This window comes from Mirounga angustirostris, unplaced genomic scaffold (genome assembly GCF_029215605.1).
Source record: "Mirounga angustirostris isolate CCGP_5_RB_7025 unplaced genomic scaffold, mMirAng1.0.hap1 SCAF_12, whole genome shotgun sequence".
NCBI lineage: Eukaryota > Metazoa > Chordata > Mammalia > Carnivora > Phocidae > Mirounga > Mirounga angustirostris.
In genome coordinates this window covers 10990558-11009443 of record NW_026991720.1, presented here as the reverse complement: position 1 = coordinate 11009443, position 18886 = coordinate 10990558, and the positions used below count along the sequence as shown (strand labels likewise).

The 18886-nt window shown below is 46.2% G+C and overlaps 1 protein-coding gene across 1 annotated transcript; it reads right to left on the bottom strand.

Moving 5' to 3' along the window:
- Positions 1–681: 681 nt before the first annotated feature.
- Positions 682–12712, bottom strand: NOBOX (NOBOX oogenesis homeobox). The gene is made up of 10 exons (XM_064575627.1): positions 12379–12712; positions 11381–11537; positions 10948–10964; positions 4161–4706; positions 3538–3743; positions 3178–3290; positions 2813–2898; positions 2345–2576; positions 1702–2006; positions 682–983 (listed from the first exon to the last, which is right to left on the bottom strand). Exons 1-10 carry the CDS (start codon positions 12710–12712, stop codon positions 682–684), a joined length of 2298 nt encoding a protein of 765 aa, XP_064431697.1.
- Between the last annotated feature and the right edge of the window lie 6174 nt (positions 12713–18886).

Sequence of the window (18886 nt, the reverse complement as noted above, 5' to 3'; positions counted from 1 at the left end):
AAAAAACAGCTTTGGAAGAATGAGTTGTGGTTCACAATGCTGAAGACTTGACCTAAAATATCCTTGAGTGTCTCTTGTCATCCTATCCCTACAGGGGATTCCAGAGAGAGGTCTAGGCTCAGATTTGCTCAGGTTCAGTCCTGAGTTTGGGAATAGAACATGATTTAATGCCAGGACTGAAGACAAGGCCCAACATGCCTGATTTCTCCCCCAGCCGGAGAGATGGGCCCATGGAGGATGCCAGGCTCCACGAGATCATGCCCAAAGGAGAACTCGCCTGGGATAGCTAGGACTGCATCCAACAACTGGTCAGCTGAGTGGAAGGCAGTGAAAGAAATGTAGCTTTTAATTTGTGAGTGCAGACACACATACTAAGAGAAACCCAAGAGTAAACTAGTTTACTGCTTACAACAGACACTGGCTCATTTGTCTGGCAAGGAAAGGAAACATAAACTTACAAAGAATTCAGAAGTCAGAGGGACCATTCTTTCTCTCAGGGCTGCCCTACAGGGGTGTGGAGGAAAGGGTGGGGCTGGCCCTCATCCTTCGCAAATCAGGTCAGGCAAGGTGAGCCCACAGAGGGGGGATCGTCTGACTTCCACCCCAGTCAACAGAGTCCACAGTCCTTCCTAACACTGCTGTCTCCTCTCCCACCCACCCCTCCACTCCTTGGCGCCACGACTAGGGGCCACAGCTGTTCTTGTCTTCCTCTCGGACCTCCTGGGGCACTGAGGGCTCCTCCGCAGAGGTGGCAGGCTGCTCCTCTTGGACCTTGCCAAGGAAGGGCCCCGTTCCTGGTCTGGCCGCTTCCGGCAGCTGGGCGGCACCTGGTGAAGGCTGCCTGCTCACAGCCGGAGCGTAGGGGGCTGGGAACAGATCCGGGAAGAAGCTATCACCTCCGGGGGGCTGCCCCAGGGCTTGTGGACAGAAGGGACCAGAGAAAGGCAGTTCTGGCAAGCAGAGGTCATTCCAGGGGGCCATACCTGTGGAGTCAAAGAGTGCAGGAAAGATGAGACAGGATTAAGGGTACCCACCAGAGCTGAACATACTGTGACAGACTCCCCGCCGCCTCCCACGGAAACACAGCTTAGGAACCCAGTGGGGGTGAAGCACTGGCACCAGGAGCTCCCCCACAGGGCCGGGCGTGCTCCTGACTCAAGGTTCTGTGGTTCGGTAGCGTCGACACAGATGGGCCTGTGGGTCAGGCCAGTGCCCCCTCGCGTGGGCAGCAGGGAGACCGGGAACGGACGGCACACATCCTTCCTCGCTTTCTAATGGAATTTAGTCTTACTATGATGGTTGCGCCCAGATTTCAGAGGTCCAGCTGGCCTGTCAGAATGCTCAGGTCAGCTGCCATTTACTCTGTGTATTTCCCTCATACTGTTTTTTCCCTCCTATTTTTTCTAACCCTCAGCAAGTCCCTCCCTGCTAGAGGACTACTATTCCCATTTTAGAGTCCGGGGAAACGGAGACTCAGCAAAACTGGGAATGGCTGAGCTGGACTTAAAACTTCAGTTGCGTAACTCCAAAGCTCTCACTCTGCTCTGCAGCTCCCCAGAGAGACCCAAAGAGCTTCGTAAAGCCAACCAGGGCCACGGAGAGGTGATGCGCTCACCGCCTGCCCTTCAGCCAGGGAGGCTCCCTGCCCCTTCTCACCTTCCTCAGTCACAATGGGCACCTTCTCTTCCAGCCCCAACTCACCCACGTTCCCAGCAGGTGGCTGCAGCACCATCTGCCCTGTTGGGGGGCCGGGGAAGTAGCCCTGAGAGGGACCCGTGCTGGGGCCGTAAGGCGATGTGAAGAGGGAGTCATCCAGCAGCGGAGGCATCAGGGAGTGGGATGTGGGGAAGGGGAAGGGATGCAGGTAGGAAAACTGAGGCTGAGGTGGTTGGTAAAGCTGGCTCTGTGGAGCCTGGGAGAACGGGAATGGCCCTGGCTGGGGGCTCGGCTGGTAATCCTGGGGTTCCAGTTCTTCCAAGTATGAACAGGTGGATGGTGGGGTGACACTGTGGGGGACAAAGGAGTATTTTGTGAGACTCAGGGGTAGCTTCCTCACTGTGACCACCCAGTAGGTGAGTCCTTCCCCATATCTCCATGAACCCAGACTTGCCTCTTCCTCTTCTTTCTCTTTCTGTTCCTGGCTTCTCACCTTCTTTCCTACTTTTTTCCTGTGATAATCTAGACCTTTCCCACCTCAAATCTATGTAAGCTTTTAATCCTCATCACAATTAGGACTCCTTGCTTCTCTCAGCTAACCGCCCCCCCCCCCCCCCGCTAGATCTGTCTTTTTCCCTTCTATGCCCTCCCAAGATAACTCAGGTGACCACCCCATTAGGCTCCATACCTTGTCCCCCAGGACGCACAGGGGCCATCTTTGTGACTGTTGTCACTGCCAGGAGTATCCAGCAGCAGAGGCATCGTTTGGGGGGTAGGGACAGGGCCCAGGGGAAAAGGAAGGTTGACTCTTCGAACAGGTGGGGGGCTGAAGAGTGGTGGGGTCACTGCCACCCTTTGAGTATTCTCACTTTGTTGGGTTGGGGCCAGAGTCTGGTCAGAGGTCAGCAGCATGGGGGGCTCTAGGAACCAAAGTCAAAGAGGGGTTACAAAGGTAAGAAAATGGGGAGGCAGATTTGGGATTATGGATGGTTAGAAGTGTGCCATGCCCAGTTCCCCTTGAATAGGCCCCACTGGACCAAAACCCTCGAGATCAGTGGCCTACCTTTCTGTCTATCTAGAAAGGACCCTGTCTTTCCAGCTGCCATTTCCGCCCCCCACCCCCACCCACATAACCCTCAGAAGGTGGTCAGCTTACCTGTAAGAGTATCTAGAGGGGGCTCCTGAGGGAAGGTTCCAGGCTCTGGTGCCAGGGACATAGAAGGTGGCAGCTCAGTTGCTGAGCTAGAGGCAGGCAGAGTGAAGACTGTAGCCCTAGTGTCCCTAGATTTAGACCAAGGCTTCAGTGCAGGGAAAGGGACACCAGAGTCCCAAACACTGCCTTCCTGCAAGACCCTGGCAACTTCCCGACCCCCTCCATCCAAAGTCTCTCTAAATATCAGCCAAGAACTCCAGCCCTCATGGCCAACTTTCCAACACTCTCTCCTTCTAGACCCCAAGAGCCCAGCTTAGAGCCCACTTCCTACTTATGGGGATGAGATCCAGGAAGAGGAGAAGTTCTACCTGCACTGACTGCTGGCAGGGGTAGGGGCAGGGCCTGCAGGACTGCCCTTGTTCTCCTTCCCATTAAGCTTCTCCACTTTTCGCCACTTTGCCCGGCGATTCTGGAACCACACCTGTAGGGGAGAGACCCTTGAAGAGTTCCAGAAGCTCGGCAGAGACTATGACTCAGGCTCTGATTGTTGCACAATGAGCCGGATGACTTTAGGAGGTCACTTTACCACTTGGCTTCTGACGCCTTTCTCTGCAAGAGTAGTTTTATGAAAAGATTCATCTAGATAGCTCTGAGGTATTTTCCTTGTCTAATCTGAGGCGGTAGCAACATGGAAATAGGCAGGAACACAGCCAGATCTAAGACCTAACCTCGGCCCCTAAAGGGAGATGCTGAGCACTTGCTGTGCTCAAGAGTTCCAGTTGGTGGTTTCTCCTCCACCCTGAGACCCGTTGGCCAACCCCCTTTACCATGATCCGTTGGGGGGTGACTCCCACCGTCTGGGCAATCTCCCGGCGCTTATCGCTGTCTGGGTAGTGGTCTTCTTGAAAGATCCTTTCTAGCTCCTCCAGCTGGTCTGGAAGAAGAAGAAACTTGCATGAGGACAAAGAGTGATGTGGCAGCAGAGGAGAAAGACAGATGCCTTCCAGACGAGACCATTGTCCCCAACCCAAGGGTCTGCCCAGAGCCTTGCAACTAAGTTTCCCATTGGGCTGGAGCCTTCTCTCACTCTCCTGGGCTTTGTGGCAGGGAACTGTGTGGTGTTTACTTTCCTGCTCTTTCTAACCTGGTCCCAATATCACTTTCTGATGAGGCAACCCATTGAGGGTCACAGGGTGTGGCCCTGCCACAGGTCAAGAGAGGATTCAGGACAAGGGGATGTACAAATTACCCACACTGCAATCTCCTGGAGCTACTGTGTTCTCTGTTGAGCTCACATTTCCCAGAGATGACACCAGCTCTCTTAGATGGTCTCTCACCTTCAGGGACTTACCTGAGCGGTATAGGGTCCGAGTCTTTTTCCGAACTTGGCAGGTCACTTCCGGGGTCCTCTTCTGATCTGTGTTTTGGCTGTTCTGAGCCAGTGTGCTGAGGAGGTTGGCCAGATGGCAGGGCCCCCGGCCTGACCCGCAAGGCACTAGGTTGTGTGTGGCATGGGCCAAGTTAATGACACCAGGAGATGATGCGGAGGCCAGACCCCCGACACTGGGCGTTTTCTGCTTACTGGAGGCTGGAGAGTAGGACCTCTTCCCTGGCTTTGCCTCTCTCACTGGGAAGGAACAGCCTTCCCCGGGAGGCTGGGGTCTAGGTGGGGCCATAACTGTGTCTTTGTGGAGAGTCCCAGAGCCAGATGGCTGGCTCACCCTCCCAGTATCTGCCCCAGCGGGTTCTCCAGGGGCCTCTGACGGCAGCTTCTCCCCAGCGACCGGGCGGGAGGGGGACAGTTCCTCACTTGGGGCATCCCGAGTGTGGGGGGCTGGACTCTGCAGCAGTTCCTCCTCTGGCCCAGCAGCCAGGGGCTTGCCTCCACCTTCCTGGCCTGTGGGGAACAGCACCCACTGACCTTAGCACCAGGGAGAAGGAAGAGCCTGGCCTTAGAGGACGTGCTGCTTCCTACTCTGCCGCCAGTTTCCCGTTTGGCCTCAAGCTTTCATTTGTCCACTCGACAAAGAGGTAGTAATTCTAGGTTTACCTTTCTTGCTTGGCTATTGTAACCATCGAATTAGATAATCCACTGCTTTGAAAAATGTGAGCAAATATATGCACCCATGAGGGGGCCTGAGCTCACATACACAGATGGTAGGAGAGCAGTCCTAATTTGGGGGGGTGCTTACTTTCTGAGAGTTGTCTGGGTTTTTGCACCCCAGACCTCCCCCCCAGGAATGTGAGTCAAGGGACAGGAATCTGTTCAGGCATTTCTAAGGGACAAACGGTGAAGCTGGGAGTGCACTGGGAGGAGAGAGAGATCGAGTCTGCTGCCTCTAAGACTGGATCTTGTCCCTGCTTAGAGCAGGGACAACGACAGGCTGGCTGGTGGTATGAGGAAGGAGAGCGCAGGGACACTCTGGGTTTCCAGCGTTTTAGGCCAGCTTGTAGCCTAGCGAACCTGGCACCTAGTAGGTGCTCAATGAATGCGACATGTCAGAGCGGTAGGCCTTGGTAGGAAAAGGGACGGGTGTGGGAACCTAGAGGACAAGGGTCCGGGGGTTCCCCGCCGGCGTGCAGAGAGACGACCTCAGGGACGGAGGGAGGGCGCACGGTGCCGGGCCTCCTGTGAAGGACCCCCCCCCCCGGCACCGCCAGCCCCTCCGCTCACCCGACCCCGAAGTCAGCCGACTAGGGCCGCGCGGCCGGGGCCAACCCCGCCGGCGTCAGCCTCCCACGCCCGCCCCACGCTCACCCCGCGGTTCCGGGCAGGGCTCCTGGGTGGGTTCCATGGCCCGGACTCACGCCGCCTCGGAGAGCGGCGGGGCTGCCCTCGCGCGGCCTAATGAAGCCTCGCCGGCGGGCAGGTGCGCAGGGGCCGCCCGGGCCCCGGGGAGCCCGAGCCCGCGCCCCGCACCGCGCCGCCGGGGCGAGCCCCTCCCGGGCGGCAGGCGCGTGGCGCAGCTGCAGGGCCGCGCGGGCCGGGGGCCGCCCCGCCCCGCCCCCCGGGCCCAGGTGTGCGGCCCGCCGCCCCTCCCCTCAGCCGCGGCGCCCGGAGCAGGGCCGCCGGGCCTCCCAGGGCTGGCGACAGTCGTGCGCCCCGCGCCCCGGGGACCGGCCCTTCCGTGCTAGCGGGAGCAAGGCCCCCCTGGAGCCTCAAAGGAGGGAGCCCCGCACGCTGGGCTCGCTGGAGCTTCTGCAGGCCTCAGCGGAAGGAGCCCCCAAGCCGCCTCCGCCTCGAGGGTCCCGGGCGCCCAGAGCTGGCCTCGGGGACGGCGAGCAGGCTGAAGGAGCCGGCGCGGCCAGGTAGGCTGCGCGAGGGCAGGGTGCGCGGACGCGCGGGGAAGGAGCGCTCGGGGCCGCGCAGGGTTCCTGGTCGTTCCCCCGGTGCTTGAGGTCCCAGAGAATGCCGGGGAGCCCCCTAAGGGAGCTCTCACACGGGTGATGTTCGTCATTCCTCGTTCATAGCGCGTTTCTTGCCTTTAAACAAAGTTGTACAGAGTTTAAAATTCTCACTGCCGCCTCCTTAGGTCCGTGTCTGACCCAGAGTGGAAAGCACGGGCCAGACTGAAACAGGTGCTGGCAGCTGGGGAGGGGGGTGGGGGGGCGCGGCGTCCAGAACAGAATCCAGGTGTTTTGCTTTTAAGGCTTAGAAGAGCCTGGACAGCAGGTGCTTTCCTGCTGTAATCACCTGTCTGTTTTCTTGGGCCTCCATTCCTTTGAGGACTTGGGAGAGCGGTCAGATTTAGTTCTGTTTGAAACATAAAAATATAAACGAGTTAACTTCATGACAGTATGATCAGAACTTCAGGAATCTGTTTTAATCCGCCCCCATAAGACTAATATCCTCTGATAAATGAAAGGTTTAGAAATAGGGCTCCGTTTCTCAGCCGGAAATGAAACATTGGGGGCCTTGTGAGCAGGGCATGGGGGGCAGTGAGGTTGCTCTCTGCCAGGACCCTCAGATGGTGATATGGTTGTAAATGGAACACAATAATTGGCTTGATTAAACATTTATAGGACACCTACTGTATGCCAGGCCCTGTGCACAAGTCAATTCCTTGCCTGCAGAAGCTTACTGGTATAGAGGGGACTAGAATAATTCTATAGGTAAATGGACTATGTCAATACAGGGTGGTCAGTGGTGAGTTAGGAGTATGCACAGGCTCTTAGGAGCCCAGAGGAACAGGAATCTCTCCTGGCCTAGGATTGAGGGAGCAGGAAAGATGAGGATGACACATGAGCTATGAGCTGAAGATTAAGAGAAGAGGCAAGTTAAATGCAAAGCTGACCTTGCCCCAGCCCTGCCTAAAACCCTGCAGTGGCCTCTGCCTGCCCAGAAGGGAAAGACCAAGCTCCCTAACAGGGCAGGAGCCTTCCAAATCCTGGCCCCTTTCTCTCCACCTCAGCTCGCCTGCTTCCCATGCCCAGAGTTCTCCAGTCTTACTCTCTTTTGACCTATTGTTTCTCAAAGAGTGTTCCTAACTTGACCCTAGATCAGAATTTCTTAGGGAATTTGTGCAAAATGTGGCTCCCGGGCCCCATTCCCAGAAATTTAATTGGTAGGTCTAGAGAGGGACTCCGAAATAGCCATTGTAACAAGCCCCTCAGGTGATTTTTATACATGTTAGAGTTTGAGACACTCCTAGACCTTTCAAAAACAGTCAATTAAAATCATCCTGGGGATGAGCGTGGGGGAAATTGGGGGGGGGGAGGGTGTGTGTGTGTGTGTGTGCGCGGGAATGACCTTTTGACCTTCACTGGGGTGTCTACTGCAAGGAGAAGCCAGCACACTTAATTTATTAATAGATTCAAGATCTAATTGTATAAAAGTGTCTGCTCTGCGTTTTAGGGAATTGAAGATGTTGGCATTTTTCTAAACACATAAATAGTTGAATTTGTTGGGCTTGGACTATGACGTTAGAAAAATTTAAGTTTTCTTTGTTGCTATTCTTGGCTGGCCATTGTGTGGCTTTTTTTTTTTTTTCCCCCAAATGACATACTGTTTGTCTATTTACATGAAAATTTGATTTCATTGCTTTGAGTGAATTTGGCCTCTTGAGGCTTAGAAGAACATCTTGAGGTGTTTCCTCGGGAAGGGGTTGTATTGATGATACACGCTGTTAAAAGTCCTCCCTCATAGATCAGCTGCAAGGGCAGGGGTAGGGGAGGAAGACCACTCTTTATAAGGGAGGGCAAGGACATTTGTTTTAGGAGTGCTTGGGAATAATTATTCCTAAGTCTGGTTTAGTTAGATTTCATCTTGGTGGTGTTCAGACAAGTTCATTGCTCAACCTTGCTTAGAAGGAAGGGTTTATTTTTAGTTTGGGGGGTTCTTAGTTTTCGGAGTCAAATTATAAACCACCACTACCACCCTCTTACCAAGAATCCTTTATTCCAACATCTTTTTCTTCTCGTGAATAGGAGAATAACAGAAAAAAAGAAACATGTCTGATGCTACTAAGCAATGTCATCAGGCATGTTCTCAGTCTGTGTGGAACTGACTGGACCATTAGGTTAGGCAAATGGAATAAGCATTCTTTGTCCTTCTCTTACTACGTACGGTGAGAAAAATAAGCAGAAGGTGGCTGGTTGGGAAAAACGTCAAAGCAGAAGCAGGGTAATTTGCTCTCGTCCTACCTGCCACACCCAGGCAGAGGCGGCAACAGGTCATTGGAAGGCCTGGGACCAGAGAGGTGGGTTGTGAAAGACAGAAATCTGAACAGGCCCTGGGTAGGGAGAGAAGAGAGTCACGGCACACGGGGCGGTGAGGACCCCGAAACAACCAGGGGGAGAGGCACCTGTCCAAGGCAGGGGAGGGCAGCTGGAGTCAGTCTCAGGTTCAAGAACCAGGACACCTGAGTCTGAAGAGGACAGAGGGCCAGTGATCAGATAAACACCGTGGGCCCATGACGACCGAACTGATGGTGCCCAGTGGCTTCCTTTGGAAATCCCAGGAGAGGACAGTTGGAGGTTGCTGGTTTGGGGCATTGAGAACACCTGGCTAGGGTGGGAATCTCCTGGCAGGGAGAACACAGGTTCTGGTGTGAGTTAGCCTAATAACCTTTAATCCCTATGCCCCAAACACTCAAGATTTCGTACTTCTACCAAGAATAGTGACCATGCTTAAGACCTGGGGTTGCTGCTGCTTTCGTTTTGAACCGGGCTGCAGAAACCACATTGCTGTGTTTTGTGATTTAGGAAGTACTTTCCCATCTGCTCTGATGGTCTCCTCCCAGCGTTCTGGAGTGTTGGAGCAATTTCTGCTCTATGCTAGTCTACTCCAGGACTGCAGAGTTCTAGTGGTAATTACTGCATGGCATTCAGGATGCCTCAGAACCTGGCCCCAGCCTTCCCTCAGACTCCGTCCGAAGCCACTTCCCCTGCCCGCCCCTCCAGTCTCCTCACAGGCTCTTGTTCAAACCTTGTCCTCTCTCAGAATGGCTCTTGCCTTCTCCTGCCTCAGGGCCACAGGTCATGTCGTTTTATGGGCACGAAACACCATCCCTTCCCTTTTATTTCTGTCAAAGTCTTACTCATACTTCAAAGCCCAACCCAAATATTCTCTTTTCTGTGAAGCCTACCTCAGCTTTCCACGCTGGAATGAGCAGCTCCCTCCCAGGTCCTCCCACTGCGCTGGGTTTGCATTGATATTCCCGCACTCAACACAGGCTGACCTGATTAGAGTTTTGTATGTTCTCTGCTGGATTGTGAGTTCTTGAGTGTTAACATACATCTCTTCATGCCAGGCACTTTCTACTTGCTTTACAAATACCAACTCACTGAATCCTTATAATAACCCCAGGAGGTACTATTATTAGCCACATTTTATGGAAGAAACTGGTGTAGAGCTTGGGTACTTTGCCAAGGTCACACAGCCAGTAAGTGGCACACCCAACATTTGAACCTAGTTAGTCTGGTTCCTACCTGTCCTCTTAATCACCAGATTATACAACTTTTTATTTCTGTCACGGTCCTTTAGTGCTTGGCACAATTTATGTTTCTGTCACAGTCCTTCAGTGCTTGGCGCAGTGATTTGCACGTGGGAGATCAATAATTGCTCATTGACCAAAAGTTAATCACCACTGGCAGGAGTTAGGGAGCAGGAGAGGGAGGCTTAGAGGGAGCCCTGGCTATTCAAGGAGCCACAGTGATGGGAATGTTCTGAAGCTTGGCCAGTGACAGTCACATGAACCTACACCTGGGATACAATTTCCTAGAACTGGGTATATACATATACCCACACAGGTAAATGTGTGTGAAACTGGGGACATCTGAGTAAGGTCTGTGGCTAGCACCAATGTCTGTCTCCCGGCGTGATCGTGTGTTATGGTGACGTACAAGGGTACCATTGGGGGGAATATGGGTGATGCGTGCATGGGATCTCTCTGTACCATTTCTTACAACTGTGTGAATATACAGTTATCTCAAAAAATTTTTTTATTGTTGATCCCAGAGTTCTGATCACAAATTCAGTTCTCCTGGACTTAGTTACATTAAATTCACATTAAGTAATAATATTTTGTGTGTAGTAGCACTCTAACTATAACCTTTTGTTGACAGCAATTTTAAAACATTTAGATTTAAATTATATCTATTGGATAAATTGTATCTATTTCTTTCACAGGGCTGTGGATAGGAAAGCAGAGGAATTTATGTCTAACTTGTTTTAAAAAGTAAAACAGTAGGGATGCCTGGCTGGCTCAGTCTGTAGAACATGCAACTCTTGATCTCAGGGTCATGAGTCCAAGCCTCCACTGGGCATGGAGCCTACTTAAAATAAACTTTGTCTTATTTTTTTTTAAGTGGGCTCCATGCTCCCACTGAGCCACCCTGATGCATCTACTTAAAATGAATTTTTAAAAAAGTAAAACAATAGCAATGTCTCTGTTCATAATAGGAATGCAAATTTATTAGGAAAATATTGGTAAATACTGAAGGATTAGAAAAGGAAAAACAATTTGCTGTTAAATAACAACCTCAGTTATTAAGTCTGTATAGTTCCTCAGAGCATGTTTATTGTGTTTTACATATGTTCTCCAGGATTGTAATTCTCCTATATAATTTTGAGTCTTTTCTTCCCTTAGTCACACAGTTCCATAATGTTTCAGGCTTCAGAATTTATTGAGTGATACTGCAATTCATTCTCCACCTATTGGAAAAAACTTAAAGCCTTACATTTTTCAAAACTAAGAACAAATTTGAAATAAAGCTTCTAATTTTTTTCTCTTACAGACTTTTTTTTTTTTAAATCTCTTTCAGTTAGTGATTGATCTATATGGTCCATGGTTTTTACAGTCCCAAGCCCATGAGGAGCTGCCAAGTTGTTCATTGCGCAGAAATAGGCAGCCAGGCTGACAGGTGTTGGGCTAAAGTGTTGATCATCAGGGAGGAGTCAGGGAGTCTGAGGTCATAAACCTGACAGGCCAGCAGGGCAGCTTTTATGAGAGTAAGAGTCCCTGAACACAGTGTTTTCTTCGTTTGGTATTTTCCACCTCTGCCAGTGACTTGACCAATTTTTCTGGTGTTCTGGTCTGGGTCGGTGCCCCCTGGGAAAAAGTGCTCTACCAGGAGGCCTTAGTGTGTAGGAAGAGAGCTCGGTCTTCTGGCCAGAGTGTGGTGGTCCTTACGGTTCTACTGGTCCTTCCAGGACATGGACTTGTGTCCTCCTGGGCTTTGAAGCCTTCCTTGTCCCCCACGACCGAGGTACCCTCCAGGTCTGGTGAATGGTGTGAAAAGTGAGGTCATGTCATGGTCAGCAGGCTCCTCTTCCCTGTGGCGACTCCTAATTTTTAGGTTGATTAACATTAGGGGGACAATTCTAAGGCTTTGGGATTGCAGATGACCTGCCCTTGTCTTTAAATGCCTCCTTGTGCTTGATATCAATCAAGCAAGATCACTCGTGTGGGTTAGAAGCTGGGAGAGGCTTCCTTTGCATGGAAGGGCAAATGGGGAAATACTAGGCTCCCATATAGTGAGGTAGAGAAGTGAAATGATAGGAGCTGAGATTGATTACCCGAGAAATAATTAGGCCTGCAAAACCTGTCATTCAGTTTGTGGGAAAGACCAGGGAGCAGTAGAACCAGATAGGCTGCTAGACCCAGTCTCAGTTTGCAAAAGGCTTCTGTCTCTATCTCCCAAACTGGATGCTGCATGGGCTCTTAACTTGGTGCAAGGGAGTATGCGCTTTGGGTGCCTGGAATTTAGGCAGGCTGCCAGAGCAGGCCCAGGGGGAGGGAAAAAGAGCAACAGAGATGGGAAAAACCGTATGTGGAAATAAAGATGAACTAGACGTTGTTACGTACATCTTGAGTCCAGGGATCTAATTTCTGATCTGACCTCTTAGAGATTCTGCTCCAAGGCCCGACTGCTGGCTTCTCCGTGGACTTGGGCTCATGGGCCAGGACAAACACTGAGGCCTCTCAGACTTCTCAAACTAAACTCCTGATTCCCACCACACAACTTGGGACGCCCCCAGTCCTCTTTATTTTTGTATCACCACCCTGTTGGAATCACCCTTGATTTCCCTGCCTCCCTCCCAGCTGATGTATAAACTGTCAAAATACCTCCACAATGCGTCTCCAGCTCTTTGCATCTCCGGGTCATCACCACTGTGGTCCAGGCCCCGATCCTCCCCTGCCTGTCCCTAAGCGACAGCTCCCTAGCCTTGTCTCCTTGTTTCCTCTCCTGTTGGGCTGTCATCCATTCCTCCACAGGCTTGCACAATAGTCTGAAAATGTACACTAAGCCACGTGTCACTCTTCTATTGATATGCTGGAATGACTTCCCACTAGACTTGGAGGAAAATGCAAACTTCTTACGATAGCTCTGCACAACCCACTCCAGCAGCTCCAACTGAATCTCGGGTGACTGCTCTTGTCCTTCCAGCACCTTGAACATATTCAAGTTTTTCCTGTCCCGGGGTCTTACATACGCTGTTTCCGTGCGGTCTTCATTCTCGTTGTGCCTGGTTCCTCCTCAGATCTTAGCTTGAATGTTCTCCCTCACTGAGGGCTCCTTGGCCACACTGTCTACTTAACACCTGCCTCCTAATATGTTCTCTTTGTTTCCATTCCAACTCTTTTTAAATTTGACTACGTTTTTAATTTTAATTCCAGTATAGTTAACATCCAGTGTTCTATTAGTTTCAGGTGTACCAGAGAGTGCTTCATCACTTCCCTACAACACCCACTGCTCATCACAACAAGTGTACTCCTTAATCCCCATTGCCTATTTCCCCCAGAGGGAGGGGGTGTAACCATCAGTGTGTTCTCTGTAGTTGAGTGTGTTTTTTTGTCTCTCTCTCTTTTTCCCTTTGCTCCTTTGTTTCTTAAATTTCACTTATGAGTGAAATCATATGGTATTTGTCTTTGACAAATTTTACTATTCTAGTTCTGTGAAAAATGCTATTGGTATTTTGATAGGGATTGCATTAAATGTGTAGATTGCTTTGGGTAATATATACATTTTAACAATATTTGTTCTACCAGTCTTTGAGCATGGAGGGTCTTTCCATTTCTTTGTGTCATCTTCAGTTTCTTTCATCAGTGTTTTATAGTTTTCAGAGTACAGATCTTTCACCTCTTTGGCTAGGTTTATTCCTAAATATTTTATTATTTTTAGTATAATTGTAAATGAGATTGTTTTCTTAATTTCACCTTCTGCTGCTTCATTATTAGTGTGTATGAATGCAACAGACTTCTGTACATTGATTTTGTACCCTGCGACTTTACCAAATTCATTTATCAGCTCTAGTAGTTTTTTGGTGGAGTCTTTAGGGTTTTCTGTAGATAATATCATGTCATCTGCAAATAGTGAGAGTTTTACTTCTTCCTTACCAATTTGGATGCCTTTTATTTCTTGCCTGATTGCTGAGGCTAGGACTTCTAGTACTATGTTGAATAAAAGTGGTGAGAGTGGACATCCTTGTCTTTTTCCTGACGTTAGAGGAAAGGCTCTCAGTTTTCCCCATTGAGTATGTTAGCTGTGGGTTTTTCATATAAGGCCTTTATTATGTTGAGGTATGTTCCCTCTAAACCCACTTTGTTGAGGGTTTTTATCATGAATGGATGTTGTACTTTATCAAATGTTTTTTCCTCATATATTGAAATGATCATATGGTTGTTACCCTTTCTCTCATTGATGTGATGTATCATGTTGATTGATTTGTGAATATTGAATAACCCTTGCATCCTGGGAATAAATCCTACTTGATTGTGGTGAATGATTTCTTTTAATGTATTATTGGATTCAGTTTGCTAGTATTTTGTTGAGGATTTTTGTGTCTATCTTCATCAGAGATATTGGCAGGTAGTTCTCTTTTTTTGTGGTGGCTCTATCTGGTTTTGGTATCAGGGTTATACTGGCCTCAAAGAATGAATTTGGATATTTTCCTTCCTCTTCTATTTTTTGGAATAGTTTGAGAAGAATAGGTATTAGTTCTTCTTTAAATGTTTGGTAGAATTTGCCTGTGAAGCCTTCTGGTCCTGGACTTTTGTTTGTTGGGGGTTTTTTGATTACTGATTCAATCTCATTGCCTGTAATTGGTCTGTTCAAATTTTCTATTTCTTCCTGCTTCAGTTTTGGTAGGTTATATGTTTCTAAGAATTTATCCATTTCTTCTAGGTTGCCCAATTTGTTGACATATAGTTTTTCATAATATTCTTATACAGTTGTTTGTCTTTCTGTGGTGTTGGTTGTTACTTGTCTTCTTCCGTTTGTGATTTTGTTTGTTATTTGGGTCATCTTTTTTTTTTTTTTTTATGAATCTGGCTAAAGTTTTATCAATGTTGTTGATCTTTTCAAAAAAATAGCTTCTGGTTTCATTGATCTGTTCTATTGCTTTTTGAGTTTCTATATCATGTATTTCTGCTCTAATCTTTATTATTTCCTTCCTTCTGCTGGTTTTGGGTTTTGTTTGTTCTTCTTTTTCTAGCTCCTTTAGGTGTAAGATTAGGTTCTTTATTTGAGATTTTTCTTGCTTCTTGAGACAGGCCTGTATTGTCATAAACTTCCCTCTTCAAACTGCTTTTGCAGCATCCTAAAGATTTTGGATCACTATGTTTTCATTTTCATTTGTTTCCATGTAGTCTTTGATTTCTCCTTTGATTTCCTGGTTGACCCATTTATTGTTTAGCAGCATGTTATTTCACCTCTATGTATTTGTTTGTGCTCTTTCCAGATTTTTCCATTTCTTTTCTTTTTTTTTTTTTTGTGGTTGACTTACAGTTTCATAGCGTTGTTTTCAGGAAAGATGCATGGTAGAACTTCGATCTTCTTGAATTCGTTGAGACTAGTTTTGTGGCCTAATATGTGATCTATTCTGGAGAATGTTCTATGTGCACTTGAAAAGAATATGTATTCTGCTGTTTTAGGATGGAATGTTCTGAATGCATCAGTTAAGTCCATTTGGTCCAGTGTGTCATACAAAGTCACTATTTCCTTTTTGATTTTCTGTTGGGATGATCTATCCATTGATGTAAGTGCGATGTTAAAGTCCCCTACTCTTATTGTATTACCATCAATTAATTCCTTTATGTTTGTTATTAACTGTTTTATGTATTTGGGTGCTCCCATGTCGGTGCATAAATATTTACAATTATATCTTCTTTTTGGACTGTCCCTTTTATGATTATGTAGTGTCCTTCTCTGTCTCTTGTTATAGTATTTGTTTTAAAGTCTATTTTGTCCAATATAATTATTGCTACCCTGGCTTTCTTTTGACACCATTTGTGTGATAAATGTTTCTATATTCCCTCACTTTCAATCTTCAGGTGTCTTTAGGTCTGAAATGAGTCTCTTATAAGCAGCATATAGATAGGTCTTGGGTTTTTTTGGGGGGGGTTGTGTTATTTTTAAAAGATTTTATTTATTTATTAGAGAGAGAATAAGCAGGGGGAGCAGCAGAGGGAGAGGGAGAAGTAGACTCTCCCCTGAGCAGGGAGCCCAACGTGGGGTTTGATCCCAGGACCCTGAGATTATGACCTGAGCTGAAGGCAGATGCTTAACTGACTGAGCCACCCAGACACCCCTAGGTCTTGTTTTTTTATCCACTCTATCACCCTGTGTCTTTTGATTGGAGCGTTTAGTCCATTACATGCAAAGTAATTATTGATAGGTATGTATTTGTTGCTGTTTTGTTTCTTGTTTTGTGGCTGTTTTGGTAGTTTTTCTTCAGATTCTTCTCTTGTTCTCTTTCACTGTTGGCTTTCTTTAGTGATTCATTTGCATTCCTTTCTCTCTATTCTTTGCATATCTATTACTAGTTTTTGATTTGTGGTTACCATTAGGTTTGTATATTAACATCTGCATTAAGTAGTCTGTATTAAGTTGAAGGTTGCTTATATTTGAACCCATTCTTTACTCCTCTGCCCACGGTTTAGATGATTGGTGTCATAGTTTACATCCTTCTATTTTATGAATTCTTGACTTATTTTTACAGAAATACTTATTTTTACTGCTTTTGTGTTTTTTGTTTTTTTACACTCTCACGGTCTTTCCTTTCAACTCAGAAAGTCCCCTTTAATATTTCTTGTATGGCTGGTTTAGTGGTAATAAACTCCTTTAGTTTTTGTTTGTCAGAGAAACTTTATCTTTTCTTTTATTCTGAATTATAGCCTTGCTGCATAGAGTATTCTTGACTGCAGATTTTTCCCTTTCAGCACTTTGAATGCCACTCTCTCTGGCCTGTGAAGTTTCTGCTGAAATCCACTGATAGCTTTATGAGGTTTCACTTGTATGAAACTGACTTCTTTTCTCTTGTTGCTTTTACATTTTTTTCTTTGTAACTACTTTTTGCCATTTTAATTACCATGTGTCTTTGTGTGTACCTCCTTACGTTGATATTTTGGGGGGATCTTTGTGTGTCCTGGATCTGGATATCTGTTTCTTTCTCCTGATTCAGAATTTTTCAGCTATTATTTCTTTGAGTAAATTCTCTGTCCCCTTTACTCTCTCTTCTTCTAGGATCCCTATAATGCAAATGTTACTATGTTTGATGGAGTCACTGAGTTCCCTAAGACTATTCTTAATTTGCATAATTTTTCCTCTCATTTGCTCAGCTTGATCATTTTCCATTACTTTGTCTTTTAGGTCACTAATTCATTCCTCTGCCTCCTCTAGCTTGCTATTTATTCCCTCAAGTGTATTTTTAACTTCATTTATTGTGTCCTTCATCTCTAATTGGTTCTTTTTTATCTATTTGTAAAGGGTCTCACTGATGTCCTCTACTCTTACTCTTTTCTCCATTCCAGTGAGTATCTTTATGATTGTTACTTTAAATTCTCTATCAGGCATATTACTTATATCCATTTCACTTAGGTCTTTTGCTGTGGTTTGATCCTCTTCCTTCTTTTGGGACATATTCCTCTGTCTCCTCATTTTGTCTAACTCCCTGTGTCTGTTTCTTTGTGTTAGGAAAGTCAGCTACTTCACTGTGCAAAATGTTTTTATTTTGGTGTAGTCCCAATAGTTTAATTTTGCTTTTGTTTCCCCTGACATATCTAGAAAAATGTTTCTCTAGCTGATGTCAAAGAAATTACCGCCTGTTTTCTTCTATGAGTTTTATGTTTTCAGGTCTTACATTTAGGTTTTTAATCCATCTTGAGTTTATTTTCATGTATGGTATAAGAAACTGGTCCAGTTTCATTCTTCTGCATGTAGCTGTCTAGTTTTCCCAGCATCATTTGTTGAAGAGACTATCTTTTCTCCATTGTATATTCTTACCTCCTTTGTCATACAGTAATTGGACCATATAACTGTGGATTTATTTCTGGGCTCTCTATTCTGTTCCATTGATCTATGTGTTTATTTTTGTACCAGTATCATACTGTTTTGATTACTACAGTAATCTTGTGGTATATCTTGAAAATCTGGGAGTGTGATACTCCAGCTTTGTTCTTGTTTCTTAAGATAGTTTTGGCTACTCAGCATCTTTCGTGGTTCCATACAAATTTTAGGATTATTTGTTTTAGTTCTGTGAAAAATGCTGTTGGCATTTTGATATGGATTCATTAAATCTGTAGATTGCTTTGGGTAGTATGGACTTTTTAACAATATTGGCACTTCAATACATGAACATGGAATGTCTTCCCATTTGTGTCACCTTCAAATTCTTTCATCAATGTTTATAATTTTTGGAATACAGTTCTTTCACCTCCTTGGTTAAGTTTATTCCTAGGTATTTTATTCCTTTTGGTGCAATTGTAAATGTGATTGTTTTCTTAGTTTCTTTTTTTGCTACTTCATTATTAGTGTTTAGAAATGCAACAGATTTATGTATATTAATTTTGTACCCTGTGACTTTACTGAATTAATTTTACCTGTTCCAGTAGTTTTTTTTGGTGAAATATTTAGGGTTTCTTTATATATAGTATCATGTCATCTCAAAATAGGGAAAGTTTTGCTTCTTCCTTAACCCATCTAGATGTCTTTTATTTTTTTTTATTTTTATTTTTGTCTGATTTCTGTTGCTAGGACTTCTAGTACTATATTGAATAAAAGTGCTAAGAGTGGACATCCTTGTCTTGTTCCTGATCCTAGAGGAAAAGCTCTCAGTTTTCACCATTGAGTATGATGTAAGCTGTAGGATTTTTATATATGGCTTTTATTATATTGAGGCATGTTCTCTCTAACCCTACTTTATTGAGAGTTCTTGTCATGAAGGGAACTTTGTCAGATGATTTTTCTGCATCTATTGAGATGATCATATGATTTTTTTTTTTTTGCCCTTTCTCTTGTTAATGTGATGTATTATCTTGATTGATTTGTGAATACTAAACCACTCTTGCATCACAGGAATAAATCCCACTTGATCATGGTGAAAGGCTTTTTTTAATGTATTGTTGGATTCTGTTTGCTAATATTTTGTTGAGGATTTTGCATCCCTGTTCATCAGAGATATTGGCCTGTGGTTTTCATTTTTTGTTTGGTATTAGGGGAATACTATCCTTGTAGAATGAATTTAGAAGCTTTCCTTTTCTATTTTTTGGAAGAGTTTGAGAAGAATAGGTGTTAACTCTTTAAATGTTTGGTAGAATTCACCCGTGAAGCCATCTGTCCTGGATTTTATTTATT

Excerpts from the sequence above, each read along its gene's own strand:
- NOBOX (XM_064575627.1), bottom strand. The coding sequence starts at position 12,712 with ATGTTCAAGGTGCTGGAAGGACAAGAGCAGTCACCCGAGATTCAGTTG. Across the intron at positions 3,291-3,537 it reads ATCTCCCTTTAGGGGCCGAG|GTGTGGTTCCAGAATCGCCG; the intron begins GTTAGGTCTTAG and ends TCTCCCCTACAG. Across the intron at positions 2,577-2,812 it reads CCCTCTAGATACTCTTACAG|AGCCCCCCATGCTGCTGACC; the intron begins GTAAGCTGACCA and ends TTTGGTTCCTAG.